Source organism: Ictidomys tridecemlineatus, chromosome 11, assembly GCF_052094955.1.
Source record: "Ictidomys tridecemlineatus isolate mIctTri1 chromosome 11, mIctTri1.hap1, whole genome shotgun sequence".
Classification (NCBI taxonomy): domain Eukaryota; kingdom Metazoa; phylum Chordata; class Mammalia; order Rodentia; family Sciuridae; genus Ictidomys; species Ictidomys tridecemlineatus.
This window is the reverse complement of record NC_135487.1, coordinates 33,732,869-33,748,996: the sequence shown is the minus strand read 5'-3', so window position 1 is coordinate 33,748,996 and position 16,128 is coordinate 33,732,869. Positions and strand designations below refer to the sequence as shown.

The window sequence follows — 16,128 nt, the reverse complement described above, 5'->3', positions numbered from 1 at the left end:
ATCACAGATATTTAAGTCTTTGTCATCTACAGAGATTCTGTCTTATGTTGATCCTGTCAGAAGGCTCTGCAATCAACCAGAAGTCAGATTCTGTGCCTTAACAAAAAAGTACTCAGAGATTCAGAAAAAAAGACTACAGCAGGTATTTAAAACCACTGAGATGTCAAAGAATAGACTCTTGGACACAAGCTTCCAGTGGCATCACTTGGACAATTGGACAATTTCCAGAGCATTCCAGGTAATTGAGTCAGAATTTCCAAAACTCTTTTTAGTTGACAAGCAGAATGTTAACCTAAGATTCAGTGAAATAAGAATTAACATACAGGACTGAATGAACTGAAGAGAGATGACTGTAGTCATATGTTTGAAATGGTGTTTTATTATCTTATTTTCTATGTCAGAAATTCAAGCACATTTTAGCTCTCTGCTAAGGGTATCAGGAGGCTGCAATCAAGGTGTATCTGGGCTGTTTGTTCCTTTAGGAGACTTGATTCAGGAAGAATTCACTTTTTTGGAGGAGTGGGAAAGGGTGAAAGGCAGTACTGAGGATGAGTCCGAGGACCTCCTGCATGCTAGCCAAGTACTCTACTACTGAGCTAAATCCCCAACTCAGAGAGAATACTCTTCTGAATCCATTTCTATATATGCCTACTTTCTATATATGAGACACTGTGCATGTGCAAAATGTAACAACAAATTCCATTGTTCAAATTCCATTGTTATATATAATTCGAGAATTTTTTAAAAAGAAATGAAAAGAGACATTGAAAAGGATAAAAGACTTAAGAATATGAGGAAGAAAAATCCAACAAGGACCACTAAAGTTTCCATCTTGAGGAAGTGCTACTACTTAGTAAGCTAGAAAATAAGAGAAATGCTGTTTTGTGAGAAAGACAATGACTACAGATTCATAAATGCTGAATGAAGTTGAGATGTCTCTGCAATATCCAAGTAGATTATAGTAAACTGACAGTTGTGAGGGCTAGAAATATAAATGTAGAATCATGAACTTAACAATGAGTTATTTCAACATAAACAATAACAAAAAAGAGCTCTCAAGAATTTTTAGGTTCTATGTCCATATACTTACAGTTCAGTAACAACTATGTCCATTTTCTAAAAACAAAATAATTTCTGTAAAGAAATTAGTGATGATTACTGCAACACCCCTGCCAACTTCTGCCAATACTTGCCTTCCTTCTAGATAGGTAGAGAAAATATGTGAAATCATTTTCTATAAAAGACCAAATTTTTTTAAATATTTATTTTTCAGGTGTAGATGGACACAACACAATGCCTTTATTTTTATGTGGTGCTGAGGATCGAACCCGGGTCCTGCCTGTGCTAGGCGAGTGCTCTACCGCTGAGCCACAATCCCAGCCCAAAAGACCATAGAAAAAAGGTTACCAATTCTGCCTTCACAGTGCTTAAAGGCACCAAAATTACCACTTTTCAAAACCCCACAGAAAAATTAATCATCATCAATACCTCACGGGTTTATTACACTTATGTATCAGGTGATATCTCTTTTTAGTATATTATCCAGAAGCACTGATCAAGACATCAAGTTATATCACAGTGGGGAAGTACATGACAATGTGTCAGTTTCAGAAAGACAAAGTTTCACACCTCACATCCTTGAACCCCAGGAAGGAATTCTTCAGGGCTCTAAGAATAAAAGCCAGCAAGACAGACAGACAGACAGACACACACACACACACACACACACACACACACACACACACCACAATTGGTGAGATAGCTACCTTCTTCACTCTTAAAATCATTCCTTACCTCCACTGACAGCAGATATCCTCTAAGGAATAATGCAAGACATTTTGTGAAATCTGAGACCAACTACCTTGATATGAAAATGATATTAGAAAGACTTGACTTTCTGGGTAACTTGTGACATGAACACTATTCACAAAGAACTCCCATTGGTAAGGATTAGATATTAGTGCTGAAATTTGCAAACAAAACAAGTAATCCTAAATGAAAAGTATTGCCAGAAAGAGGTCCCGTCCACAGAATTATACAAAGAAAGCCATTTAGAACCATTTTTATCTTGAAAAAACAAAATATAATACTCTCCTGGCTTGGGTAAATAAATATAAATAACTTCAAGACTCCAAATTCTTTTTTCCCAGATATGTACACTTAGAACTAGGTTATCAATTTCTTGAGGTATAATATTCTGCACTAGATTTTTTTAATGCATTTTTTTAAAAACCTAGATGGGTTTAAATATAAATAGCTTTCTAAAAATGAGAATGATTTAATTTCAGGAAGATAAGTTTAAAATAAACGATATGTGACAGGCCAAAAGAAATTTCATAACCAACTCATCCCAACAATGCCCTTATCAGAATGGCAGACATGGCTGATATTCTCATTCCTCATACTGGAACTTAACAGCTTTCTTTCCTATCATAACCTAATCACCACCACCACCCTGCCCCCCAGAATTCTGTTCTACACTCAAAAATGTCACCTTAAAGAGAAAATTAGTTCCTGAACAATCCAAATTAAAACTGAAATGTTTACTTCACAAAAACATATACCCTATGTCTTTTTTAAAATTTTTAAAATATATATATATATTTAGTTTTCGGTGGACACAACATTTTTTTATTTTATTTTTTATGTGGTGCTGAGGATCGAACCCAGCGCCCCGCACATGCCAGGCAAGCGTGCTACCACTTGAGCCACATCCCCAGCCCCAACCCTATGTCTTTTAACTGACTATTTTTCCTCTGAATACTCATTATCACTGACCTACCATGTATGTCTTTGACTCTTTTTCGAGCAGAATAGAAACTCCATTAGTACAGGATTTTATCAGTTTTACTTACTACTACTATATATCTAATATCTAGAATAGTGTCTGTATATAATTGGAATTGCAAGGATATACGTAGATAAAGTTGAGCAAATGAAAAAGCAGATGGAGGCAAAAAGACAAACAAAAAATAGCACTTGTTATACCAAAAAAAGGTCTAATAAATAGTAGTGCCAAGACTCAAACCCAGGTCATCCTGATTCTTAGGCCTAAGTTCTTTGTTTCTAAGCTATCCTTCCACTTATCAATTTGGAGACATTGGAGGAACTACTTGTTGGGTGGAAGTACACATATATTTATATTTATGTTCACATTTGTTTATTTATTTTATAGTCTGGTGACTGAACCCTGGTGAGCTCTACCACAGAGCTACGTTCCCAGCCCTGTTTATTTTTTAATTTTGGAAAGTTCTCACTAAGTTGCTAAAGCTGGCTTCAAACTTGTGATCCTCATGTCTCAGTCTCCCAAGCAGCTGGGATTATCAACATGCAACACCATATCTGGCTAGAAGAGTATGTTTTACATGATGTTAAGATATCACATGTCTAAAAACCCATTTTATATTCCTGTCCATTTGAAAGCAGATACCATATTACAAGAAAAAGCATAACAAGTGAGAGCCTCCAAAATTACTGATATTCATTTATATTGCTCAGTTATTTTCAAAATTATGCTAATTTTAATTAATAATTAATTAAGTGAAAATGAGGCTCTTAAGAGACAAGAACTAGCTGCAATCTCTAAATTTCTGTGTCAACAAACTATACTTGAGAAAATATGCCAAAGGAATATTTAGGGACTTTATACCTAGAATGGAGCACAGTATCTGCTCGTGCAGGAGCCACTCTGGGAGATGACAAACAGGAATACAAATGTAACATCTCTCTCCTTCTGACCAGGACTCAGAGAACAATTATGAGAACTTCTAAAACTTTCCAGACTAGGCTACAAAAACAAGAAATGGCAGGTCACTGACTTTATGGATACCAGTTGCAAACTATAAAGTATTAATTCAATTTATTCAAACACATGGTGGAACAATCAATCGCCTAGCTTCTCTATTATGAATTCTAAGAAATTCATTGTCTCCTTCTAAATACTACCTATAAACACTTATTCAGCTTTCTATAAAAGAGGTTCCATGGACCCTTCCAAACTGATTCTATAAAGCTAGTTTCACCCTGATGCCAAAACCAAACAAAGAAACATCAAGGAAAGAAAATTTCAGACCAATATCCCTGATGAACATAGATACAAAAATTCTTAAGAAAATACTGTTGAGAGCCACAGTCGAAGGGGCCCCAGCAAACTTTCAGACTGCCAGCTGATGATTGGCTCACAACAGCCCCAGCAACTTCTACCTGATTGGCTCCTCTGGGGTGATGCTCATTGGGCTGTTTCCCCGCCCTTTCAGACTGCCAGCTGATGATTGGCTCACAGCGGCCCCAGCAACTTCTAGCTCATTGGCTCCTCTGTGGTGATGTTCATTGGGCTGTTTCCCTGCCCTTTCAGACTACGGAGCTGCTCATTGGGGGACTTCTTTTGGCTCCACCCACGCAACCCAGCCAATCGGCCTCAAGAGCAGGAGGATTGTGGGAAGTGGAGAGGCTTGTGGTTTTGGGAGAGGCTTATGGGAAGCCGGTGGTGGCAGATGGGCTCTGAAGATTTTCCTGAGGAGCTGTTTTGTTTGGCATGTATGGTTCTAAAAATAAAGTTCGTTTCTTTTGACAAGTGGCTCCTGAATTGTGCCCAGCCAGACTGCAGCAAAATACTGGCAAATCATATACAAAAACATATTAAAAAGATGTTGTAGGGACAAATGAGGCAAGGTACTGAAGATACCAGGAAACAGTTTTATTTGGCTTCAGCCAGGTTCAAAGGGCACAGCTTTTGCTATAATCAATCAATCCCCTGAACCCCAAATTCAGGTAGTTTCAGAGTTTTATACCCAGCATGTAAGGGGAGGGACTCAGAAGTTCTCAGTCTGCAGAAGTTCACATAAAAACAGCTTTTTCTTTCACTGTTTTGGGCAAGTTAACTCTTCCAGGACAACACCTGAGAAGGGGAGAGCTTCTCTCCTTTCTTTCTTCCCCCTGACAGTTGTTACCATGGAGCCCAATTGGTAACTTATCTTAAAAATGTAGACATCTCTGTGAAGCCCAGCTCAAGGCCAGAGGACTTGTTTGCACATTTTTGCACAAACTACTATACTGGATATTTTTGTGAAAAACTAGTAAGGGGGTGTTCAGCACCTGGAGTGCTGGTATCTTCTCGGCCATGGCCAAGTAAAACAGGGCGACAGAAAAATAGGAAGTTTATCTACATTGAACTCTTTTGCACAGACTCTTTTGCTGACAGTCCTAAAATCAGCCATGGTGAAGATTTCTGGAGAAGCCTAGTTAACATTTTTCTATAGAGAAAGGGGGTGCCACTTCAAAGATCGTACACCATGATCAAGTGGGATTCATCCCAGGGATGCAAGATTTGTTCAACATACAGAAATCAATAAACATAATTCATCACATCAGTAGACTTAAAGAATGACATAATTATCTCAATAGATTTGGGGAAAGCATTTGATAAAATACAGCATACAGGGCTAAGACTGTAGTTCAGTGGCAGAGCGCTTGCCTAGCATGTGTGAGGCACTGGGTTCGATCCTTAGCACCACATAAAAATAAATAAAATAAAGACATTCTATCCTTCTACAACTACAAGAAAAAAAATTTAAAAAATACAGCATCCATTCATGTTCAAAACACTATAAAAACTAGAGATAGTAGGACATATCAACATTGTAAAAGCTGTACATGCTAAATCCAAGGCCAACATCATTCTAAGTAGAGAAAAACTGAAAGTATTCCCTCTACAAATTGGAACAAGACAGGGATGCCCTTTTTTACCATTTAATTCAACATAGTCCTGGAAACTCTAGCCAGAGCAATTAGTCAGAAGAAAGAAACTAAAGAGAAACGAATAGGAAAATAAGAACTCAAACTATCCCTACTTGCTGATGACATGATGCTACATTTAGAAGACCCAAAAACCTCCACCAGAAAACTTCTAGAACTCATAAATGGATTCAGCAAAGTAGCAGGATATAAAATTAACACCCATAAATCATTTGCATTCCTATACATCAGTGATAAATCAAATGAAAGAGAAATTAAGAAAACTATCTTATTCACAATAGCCTCAAAAATAAAATAAAATACTTTGGAATCGATCTAACAAAAGAGGTGAAAGACTTCTACGATAAAAAACTACAGAACACTAAAGAAAGAAACTGAAGAAGACCTTGGAAGATGTAAAGATCTCCCTTTTTCTTGGATAAGCAGAATTAATATTGTCAAAATGGCCATACTATCAAAAGCACTATACAGATTTAAAGCCATTTATATTAAGGTTCCAATGACGTTCTTCATAGAAATAGAAAAAGCAGTCATGAAATCCATTTGTAAAAATAAAAAGCCCAGGGTAGCCAAAGAAATCCTCAGCAAGAGGAGTGAAACAGGAGGCATCACAATACCAGATCTTAAAATATACTACAGAGCTATAGTACCAAAAACAGCATAGTATTGGCACCAAAACAGACATGAAGACACAATGGTACAGAATACAAGATACAGAGACAAACCCACATAAATACAACTATCTCATATTAGACAAAGGCTCCATAAATATGAATTGGAGAAAAGACAGCCTCTTCAACAAATGGTGCTAGGAAAACTGGAAATTCATATGTAACAAAATGAAGTTTGATCCCTATTTCTCACCACACACAAAACTCCAAGTGGATCTAGGACCTATGCATTAGACCCAAAACCATATGCCTAAAAAAAAAATTGTAGGCCCATCTCCATCATGTCAGCTTAGGAAATGACTTCCTCAACAAGACCCCTAAAGCACAAGAATTAAAATCGAGAATCAATAAATGGGCCAGATTCAAACTAAAAAGCTTCACAGCAAAGGAAACAATCAAGAGCATGAAGACAGAGCCTACAGAATGGGAGGTAATCTTTGCCAACTGCACCTGAAATACAACATTAATTTCCAGGACATATGAAGAACTCAAAAAGACTTAATACCAAAAAAAATTAATAATTGGGCAAACGAACTAAACAGACACTTAAAAGAAAAATACGATCAGCCAACAAATATATGAAAAAAAAGTTCAACATCTCTAGCTATTCGAGAAAATTCAAATTAAAACTACACTGAGATTTCATCTCACTCCAGTCAGAATAGCAATTATTAAGAATACAAGTAATAATAAATGTTGGGGAGGGTGTGGGGTAAAAGGTATACCATATATTGCTGGTAGACTACAAACTGGTGCAACCACTCTGAAAAGCATATGGAGATTCCTCAGAAAACTTTGAATGGAACCACTATTTGACCCACTTATCACACTCCTTGGCATATACCCAAAGGACTTAAAATCAGCATTATAGTGACACAGCTACACCAATGTTTACAGTAACTCAATTTTCAATAGATAAGCTATGGAACCAATCTAAGTCCCCTTCAACAGATGAATGGATAAAGATAATGTGGTACAAATACACAATAGAATATTATTCAGCCATAAAGAAGGATTAATTATGGCATTTGCTGGTAATGGATGGAACTGAAGACTATCATGCTAAGTGAAATAGCCAATCCCAAAAAATCAAAGGCTGAATGCTCTCTCTGATATGCAGATGCTGATTCATAATAGGTGAGGAGAAGTAGGAGTGGAGGTTCACTGGATTGAAAAGTGGGGAGTGGGGGGAAGGAAGAGGGTATGGAAATGGGAAATAGAGTAGAATGAATTGGATATAATTTTCCTATGTTCATATATGAATACACCAGTGTAACTCCACATCATGTACAACCACAAGAATGGGAAGTTATATTCCATGTATGTATAATATGTCAAAATACATTGTGCTGTCATGTATAACTCAAAAGAACAAAAAAATTTTTTAAAAAAAGAAAAATAAAAAAGAAGTTCCATGGAGTTCTGATTATGTGGGAAAGATGACCAAGCAGAAAGATCAAGTAACTAATACCCTCATTTAATGTAAGACAATTCAAGTTTAATAATCATAACTCCTATTTAAAAACTAACTTGCTAGTGGTAATATCTAGATTAGTGTCAGCCATTGTTTGAATATGGTTTGTCTTCTCCAAAATCCATGTTGAGATTTGATTTCCAAAATAACAGTACGGAGAAGTGGTGGAGGCACTGGCTTTTTGGCTAAGATCATGGATAGTATCTGTTTTATCAGTTTAATATCTGATACATCCTCTATCCAAGGACAATATATTAAATAGATTTTTGGAGCAGGGAGATGGAATAAGAGCTTGCTTCATCCACTCCACACATCAACCTGGTATATCACAGTACTTCCAGGAATGGTGCACCACCACCACCACCACCACCCCCGGCCCCGCACCCCCATGCCACTTTCGGTTTGTTAAAGCAGCTTAACTTGATCTTTTTCTTTCTTTTTGTGCTTTCTTTCTTTATTTATATATATATATATATATATATATTTATTTATTTATTTATTTATTTATTTTCCCCCCTCTCTCTTTTTTTTTCTGGTTTGTTTGCTTTCTTACCTTGTGGAGGAGGGATTGGCGAAGTTGAATTTGATTCGGGCCCTGCATACTAAGTTCCTCACTACCTCCATGTTTTCCGTGGCTTTTTTTTTTTTTTAATAAACAATGTGCTTCTTACTAACAACAACAACAAAAAGGAGTGAATAGGTTAGGCAGGATTAATGTCTTTAGTGGGACTGAATTAGTTACCTCAAAAACAGGTTGCTACAGGTAAGCTGCCCTCTCCTATTTTGCCTCTTCTGCATATGTCCCTTTTCCTAAATTAAATGGCACAAGGACCTCAACAGAAGCTGAGCAGATGCCAGTATCATGTTCTTGGACTTCCCAGCTCCAAAATCATGAACCAAAATAAACCTCTATTCTTTATAAATCATTCCAGATATTATAGCAACATAAAACACACTAAAAGCAATATTCATGTGTCCTCCCTTCCTCTGAACAAATATTTTTCTGTCTCTAATTTTAGAAATTAAAAAAAGATACTTTGTATTGAAGAACTTAGATTTTAACAGGAGCTCCTCAAAAGAGAATTTATCTAACTGAACCCTTTAACCTCAGAATTTAGAGCAGTTCCCAGCATAGAAGAGGTGTAAGTGGATATTTAATGATGATCAATTTTTAAATGTGAATTGTTATTAAAAAGAGGAGGAAAAGATCATTTTGATCCTTCTTAATTAAACATTTTAAGGCAGTTGGAGTAGGCCTAACTTTGGATAGCATTAAAATTACCAAAAAATTCCTCTAGTTTAAAGCTAACATGACCAAAAATTCTTCCAGTACTAAATATTACTAAGGATATCCCTTCCCTCTTCTTCCTCCCCAGAAATTCCATTCACTGGAGGCACACGTTCCTACAAGAACTAAGTGCCTAAGGCTTTAATCTATTTCACTTAATATTAAAAAAAAAATCTTAGAGAGCTTCCAAATAGAGGAAACCAAGTGAAAAAAAAATGTCAGAAAGAACATAAAAGTGACCAAATACAAATATTTGCTGAATACAATGCTGAAAAGCTATGCCCTCTCAGTTCTGATTGTGCCCTTACCTTGCTTAGCTTATAGAAGAGTCAGGATGCTTGGAAAACTAGAACTGAAATCCACTCTTTTCTTTTTTTAATATATTTTTAGATGTTGATGAACCTCTATTTTATTCATTTATTTATACGTAGTGCTAAGAATTGAACCCAGTGCCTCACACATGCTAGACAAGCCTACCACCGAGCCACAACTCCAGCCCCTGAAATCCACCCTTAAAACTCAATTTAAAGAAAGAAATGTGCCCCTTAAATAACAACTTATCCAAATTGAATCCATAAGTTTATAAGAATTCTAAAAACAAATTTTAGAATAAAACTAAGTAGGAAGGAACTACCCACATAATATTAAGTGATCCTTCTGACAGCTTTAATAATAATAAGAAGGAAAAGGAGGGGTCAGGACCTTCATGTCATAGATAAGGGAACTGACCTTTGAGGAGACAAGTGATTTGTTTAGATTTATAAAAGTTGTTAAATGATATAGCCAAGACTGAACCCCCCAAGTTTTCTGACTTATAATTAGAGTCTCCTTATATCAAACAACAAAGAGCTTCCATAAACTAGCCAAAAAGGCTTTACAAAAATCTCAGAAAACAATTTAATCATTGGATCAAATCAACCAGATCAAATCAAAATTCTGAAATGAAATTAACAGAAAGAATTACTATGTGTTTCATACACTTAATAAAACCACATGATGCATACACAAAGTATACTTAATAAAAAAGTATGAATATCACTGTGTCTTATTCCTTAATTATATCTCATATGTTTCTCCTTGAGGAAAAGTTGTCTTATAAAAGCTCTCTTTTCTTAGTATTTCCCAGACTTAGCTTTTAGTAAATCATGATGGATCTGAGTATATGGTATAAGTTATAAAATCCATGCTCTTTAACAAAAATTCTGGATCCAGTCATGTTTCAGATATTAGAATTTTAAAGGGATTTTATTAAAAGTCAATTGTGTGTACATATGTATTGTGTGGGTGTGTGGGTATGTGCATGTGCACATGTATATAACATGGACAGCATAATTCAATAAGTTCACATTCTGTTTTTTTTGTTGTTTTGTTTGTTTGTTTTTGTAGTGTTGAAGGTTGAACCCAGGGCCTCCCACAAGCTCTGTCTCAGAGCTACATTCTTAGCCTTATGTTCTGCTTTTTTAACAAGCATTCTAGATGATTCTGATAGCCAGATCTATAATATTGTTCAAACAGAATTCTTGGAGAAAAAGTAGACCAAGAAAAAGTTTAAAAATTAAAACCCATGGATATACTATTTTCCAATCTCCCCTAACCACCCTGAAGCCAGAATAAAATACAAAGGTTGGAGACCTACTTCAACCTAATATCCAAACTTAGCTGCCCAACTTGTCAGGGAGATTGGTCTTCCCCTAGGACCATGTTGTGGGACAGATTCTGATAAAAGAGTTTCAATTTTAATATCTTAACCTTTTTTTTTAATATTTATTTCTTAGTTCTCAGCGGACACAACATCTTTGTTTGTATGTGGTGCTGAGGATCGAACCCGGGCCGCACGCATGCCAGACGAGTGCGCTACCGCCTGAGCCACATTCCCAGCCCCAATATCTTAACCTTCTTATTTTGAGTCTACCAAAACTCAGTAAATCCTCCCAAACAAGAATAAGATTGTGATGAAAGCTTACCCAAAATTCTGGCAAAAAAATAAGAAGAGAAGGGGATTGAAGGTGAAGAAGGATAGGAAAGAGAGGAAGCTCTGACCAGCTGGTTCACTGACTTTCCTGTCCTTGATAGAAATCAAATAAAAAACTAATTTTTTGAGTGGAATTTTTCCAAGGGATACTGAGAACAGTTCTTAAGAGGGATTCCTAAGCAGGAGATCATCATAATCACAATCATAATGGTAAAAATCATCTACTTACAAGCTGCCTCTTCTTGGAAGGCTCAACTCCTTCTGAAAAACAAAACACAGACAAGTTAGACAGAAACAGGGCCCTGAGTCCTGTAGGTCTGCCTAAATGTCCTAGGGTTGTCATAATAAAGGCAAAGACTAAATATTTCTAAACAATAACCTCTCCCTTTGTCTCTAAAAGGTCAGTGAAAACAAAAATGTCAGGATTATCTCTTTATTCTTCCTTCCTAAAAAGAATGTCTCTTAGAATACTTGCAATATTTTTCCCACTAGATGGAACCCTCTCTCCAATGTAGATTCTCTTTCCCAAGAACTGCTCATGAACTGTAAAGGATTCATATTATTAACAGCAGGGACATGAAAGAAATGAAATGGGATTGGGAGAAGGGGAAGAGTTAATTCAAAAATATTTAGACAAACAAGAATATAAAATATATAACAAAAAGATGATTAACTCTGGCATTAAAAAAAAAAAAACTAACTCTTACAGCTTGGGGCCCTTGTGTCTTGCTTTCCTAAAGCTCACTCACCAGTCCCATCTTAACAACTATTATTAATTTGTTGCTTATTTTTTCCTTAACATAAGAATCAGGGTTCATACCATTTATCATATATATTCATAAATAATTATTAGTACTATTTTGCATATTTTAAAATTATATATACATGGTTTCATATTATATGTATTCATCTGTTGACTCAGTGACATTAATTAGTCAACACTACAAAAATTAGTAAACTTGGGCTGGAGATGTGGCTTAATGGTAGAGAAGATGCCTAGCATGCTCAAGACCCTGAGTTTAATTCCTAGCACCCCCAAAAAACATAATGGTAGATTTGCCCATGTGGCTGTACTTCACCTGAGTTTCAAAGAGTTTCACCTAATTTTTACAAAGAGTCCTATCTATAAATATGCTAATATTTATTTATCCACTCTTCAATAAATGAGCATTTAATTTTCTTTCAATGTTTTTCTTCTCTATCAAAAATAATATTCTTGTACTCGTTTCCTAGTGCACACATATACAAAGTTTCCTGGAAGCATACACTTAGAGGTAGAAATGCAAAGTCCTAAAGTATTAGATATTCCAAATTGTCTCCCCAAACCACTGTACCAATTTATACCCCCCAACACTTTACAAGTGTTTTCTTTCCCAGATCTGTCTCCCAAATTCCAAACACTTGGACAACTAATTGTCTACTCAGTATCTCAAGGCCAACAAGTCCAAAAAAGAACTGTTCTTTCCACCAAAAATCCAAAAATGACTCCATCTCATAGCCTTTCCCCGCCTCAAGAGACCAAGACTCTGGACAGCTGTATTTTTTTTTTAATCCATCCGTCATTCTTTTTTATTTTTTTAAAGAGAGAGAAGAGAGAAAAGAGGGGGGAGAGAGAGAAAGAGAGAGAGAGAGAGAGAGAGAGAGAGAGAGAGAGAGAGAGAGAGAGAGAATTTTTTAATATTTATTTTTTAGTTTTCGGTGGACACAACATCTTTTATTTTTATTTGTATGTGGTGCTGAGGATCGAACCCGGCGCATGCCAGGAGAGCGCATTACCACTTGAGCCACATCCCCAGCCCCCATTCTTAAATGCTCTAAGTTTAAAATACATTCAGATTCCAACCATTTCTCACTATCTCCACAGACACATATCTCCATGCTCTTTAACAAAAATTCTGGATCCAGTCATGTTTCAGATATTAGAATTTTAAGGGGATTTTATTAAAAGTCAATTGTGTGTACATATGTATGTGTGTGGGTGTGTGGGTATGTGCATGTTCACATGTATATACATATATACCTAACACCCCCAACAAGGACTGGGATAGCAACAAAATAAATTACATACATTAAATTTTTTGCAGCAAGATGTATGACAGTCACAATAAATGTGATAAAACTCTAAGCACAGTTTAATTTTGCTACCAAAAGAATTCAAGTAAAGTAAGTTTTACTACTAAAGGTGTTAAGAAAAAATACTGTTGGCTTTTGGTATTGAATCTAAGCCACCATGGTCTCTTCTCTGCCCTCTCAACAATCTCCTAACTGGTATTCATTTTTTCTTCAGTCATTGGCCCTCTATAGTTTACACTCAACACTGAGAGTGATCCTTCTTTTTTAAAAGCAGGGATTTTAATATAATTTTATATAATAGTTACAATAACTTCTAAGGGTTCAGAACTTGATTGGTAGAGCTGAGAGAGTGTTTAAGCATATATGGTAGTCTATGTTACCCACAGTTTCATTTTTAAAATTTTTTTATTTATATATGACAACAGAATGCATTATAATTCATATTACACATATAGAGCACAAATTTTTCATATCTCTGGTTGTATACAAAGTATATTCACACCAATTCATGTCTTCATACATGTACTTTGGATAATGATGTCCATCACATTCCACCATCATTTTAACCCCAGGCCCCTTCCCTTCCCCTCCTACCCCTTTGCCCTATCTAGAGTTCTTCTATTCCTCCCATGCTCCCCCATCCCTACCCCACTATGAATCAGCCTCCTTATTTCAGAGAAAAACTTGGGCATTTGTTTTTTTGGGATTGGCTAACTTCACTTAGCATTATCTTCCCTAACTCCATCCATTTACCTGCAAATGCCATGATTTTATTCTCTTTTATTGCTGAGTAATATTCCATTGTGTATATATGCCACATTTCCTTTTCCCATTCATCTGTTGATAGATACCTAGGCTGGCTCCTTAACTTGGATAACATGCATATAAACATAGATATGCATGAGTTGAAATTACTTGGTTACAGGCAAATATATGTTTATTTTTATAACAAACTACCAGGTCTGTTTCTAAAGTTCTTAGACCATGTTACATTCCCACTAACAATGCACGAGAGCCAGGTGCAATGGCACACACCTGTAATCCCAGTGGCTTTGGAGGCTGAGGCACTGAGGAACTCAGCAAGACCCTATCTCTAGATAAAATATGAAAAAGGGCTGGGGATGTGTTTCAGTAGTTAAACAGCCCTGGGTTCCATCCCCAGTACCAAAAAACAAACAAATAAACAAAAACCCAAATGCACAAGAGTTCCAATTGCTTCAAATTCTAGCTAACACCTGTTACATTCACATTAAAAATAAAAGAATGTTCAATTGTTCTTCATGCCAATGAATATAGTCTTTTAGCTATCTGGTAGATGGTAACTCACTGTGGCTTTCTTTAATTTCGCATTTTTTTGATGACTGATGGTACCAAACATAAATCTTCTACTTTTCATGTAGAAAAAAAAAATTATCAGTATACATTATCCTATGAAGTACCTTAAAATTTTTTCCCTCTTTTTAATTAGATTCTTTTTATTATTGATTTTTTTCATATATGCAAGACACAAGTTCTTTGTCTCGTATATTTGTGAATACTTTCTCCCAGTATGTAGTCTATCTTACTGAAGTTGTCTTCTGATAAGCAAAAGTTTTTCATTTTGATGGTTAATGTGTCTCTTTCTCTCTCCCTCTCTCTTTCTCTTTTTTTTTTCTCTCTCTCTCTGGGATGGTGGGATACTAGGAATTGAACCCAGGGGCACTAAAACACTAAGCCACACCCAGCCCTTTTTATTTTGAGACAGTCTCACTAAATTGCTTAGGGCCTTACTAAGTTGTTGAGACTGGCCTCAAATTGCTGGGATTACAGGCATGTGCCACCATGCCCTGACAATTTGTTGTTTTAAAAAATGGTTAATGCTTTCTGTATAGTATCTAAGAAACTCTATCCACTCCAATGTGACAAAAATATTTTCCAACATTTTATTTCTATAGGGTTTATGGTTTTAGATTTGATTGTCTATGACCTATTTTGAATTAATTTTGAGATAATATGTAGGTGAGCTTAAGGTTCGTTTTTTGTTTGTTTGTTTGTTTGTTTCCATAAAGGCAATCTCTTAATTCAGCACCATTTATTGAAAGTGCTACACTTTCCCTAACAAAGTGCTATAGTGCTTTTTTTGAAAATCAAACTATAACAAAATGGTACTTCTGATTCTGTGGCTTTATGTTAAGTCTTGAAGTCAAGTTGTATAGCTCCTTAAATTGTACTTTCTCAAGAGTGATGAGAATATTCTAGATTCTTTGCATTTCCACATAAATTTTAGAATCAGATCATTAATTTCTAAAAGAAAGCCTGCTGTAATATTTCAAAACAGTAAGTCTTCCAATCCATGAACACAGTATTCTCTACTTAGCTCTTCTTTAATGTTTACAGTTTTTGTGGTTTTTAAAATTTTTTAAAAAATATTTATTTTGTAGTTATAGTTGGACACAATACCTTTATTTTACTTATTTATTTGTATGTGGTGCTGAGGGCCGAACCCAGGGCCTCACATGTGCTAGGTTAGTGGTCTACCACTGAGCCACAACCCCAGCCCTTAAATTTTTTTCTTTTAATGTTTTTTTTTTTCAGTTGTTAATAGACCTTTATTTTATGTGCAGTGCTGAGAATCAAACCCAGGGCTTCATGTGTGCTAGGTAAGTGCTCTACCACTGAGCCAAAACACCAGCCCTTTTTTAAAGTTTTAAAGATCTTACACTTTTTAAAACTTATTCCTAAGGACACATTTTTAAAACTATTACAGATTCTAAAAATGTATTTTATTTTCCAATTGTTTGCATGTAGTATACAAATGCTATCAATTTTTATATATTGACAAATGTATTGTTACTTTGTTGAATTCACCATTATATTAATCATAATAACTTTGGTATATTCCTTAGGACTTTTCTAT

The 16,128-nt window shown here is 35.6% G+C and overlaps 1 protein-coding gene and 1 non-coding gene across 12 annotated transcripts in view; one reads left to right on the top strand and one right to left on the bottom strand.

Moving 5' to 3' along the window:
• Positions 1 to 16,128, bottom strand: part of Mast2 (microtubule associated serine/threonine kinase 2) — a 185,771-nt gene that overhangs the window by 103,571 nt on the left and 66,072 nt on the right. For 9 of the 11 annotated variants that reach the window (XM_005317979.5, XM_013364009.4, XM_013364017.4 and 6 more), the window contains one exon: positions 11,389 to 11,420. In XM_005317979.5, coding sequence (XP_005318036.2) covers positions 11,389 to 11,420 — 32 coding nt within the window. Of the gene's footprint in view, positions 1 to 8,452; positions 8,539 to 11,388; positions 11,421 to 16,128 lie in introns of those variants that run through there. The other 2 variants (XM_040288593.2, XM_078026181.1) reach the window with 2 other exon arrangements.
• On the top strand, positions 8,069 to 8,256 carry LOC120891107 (U2 spliceosomal RNA). Its single transcript, XR_005735529.1, has one exon. It is a non-coding gene; the product is annotated as a U2 spliceosomal RNA (small nuclear RNA).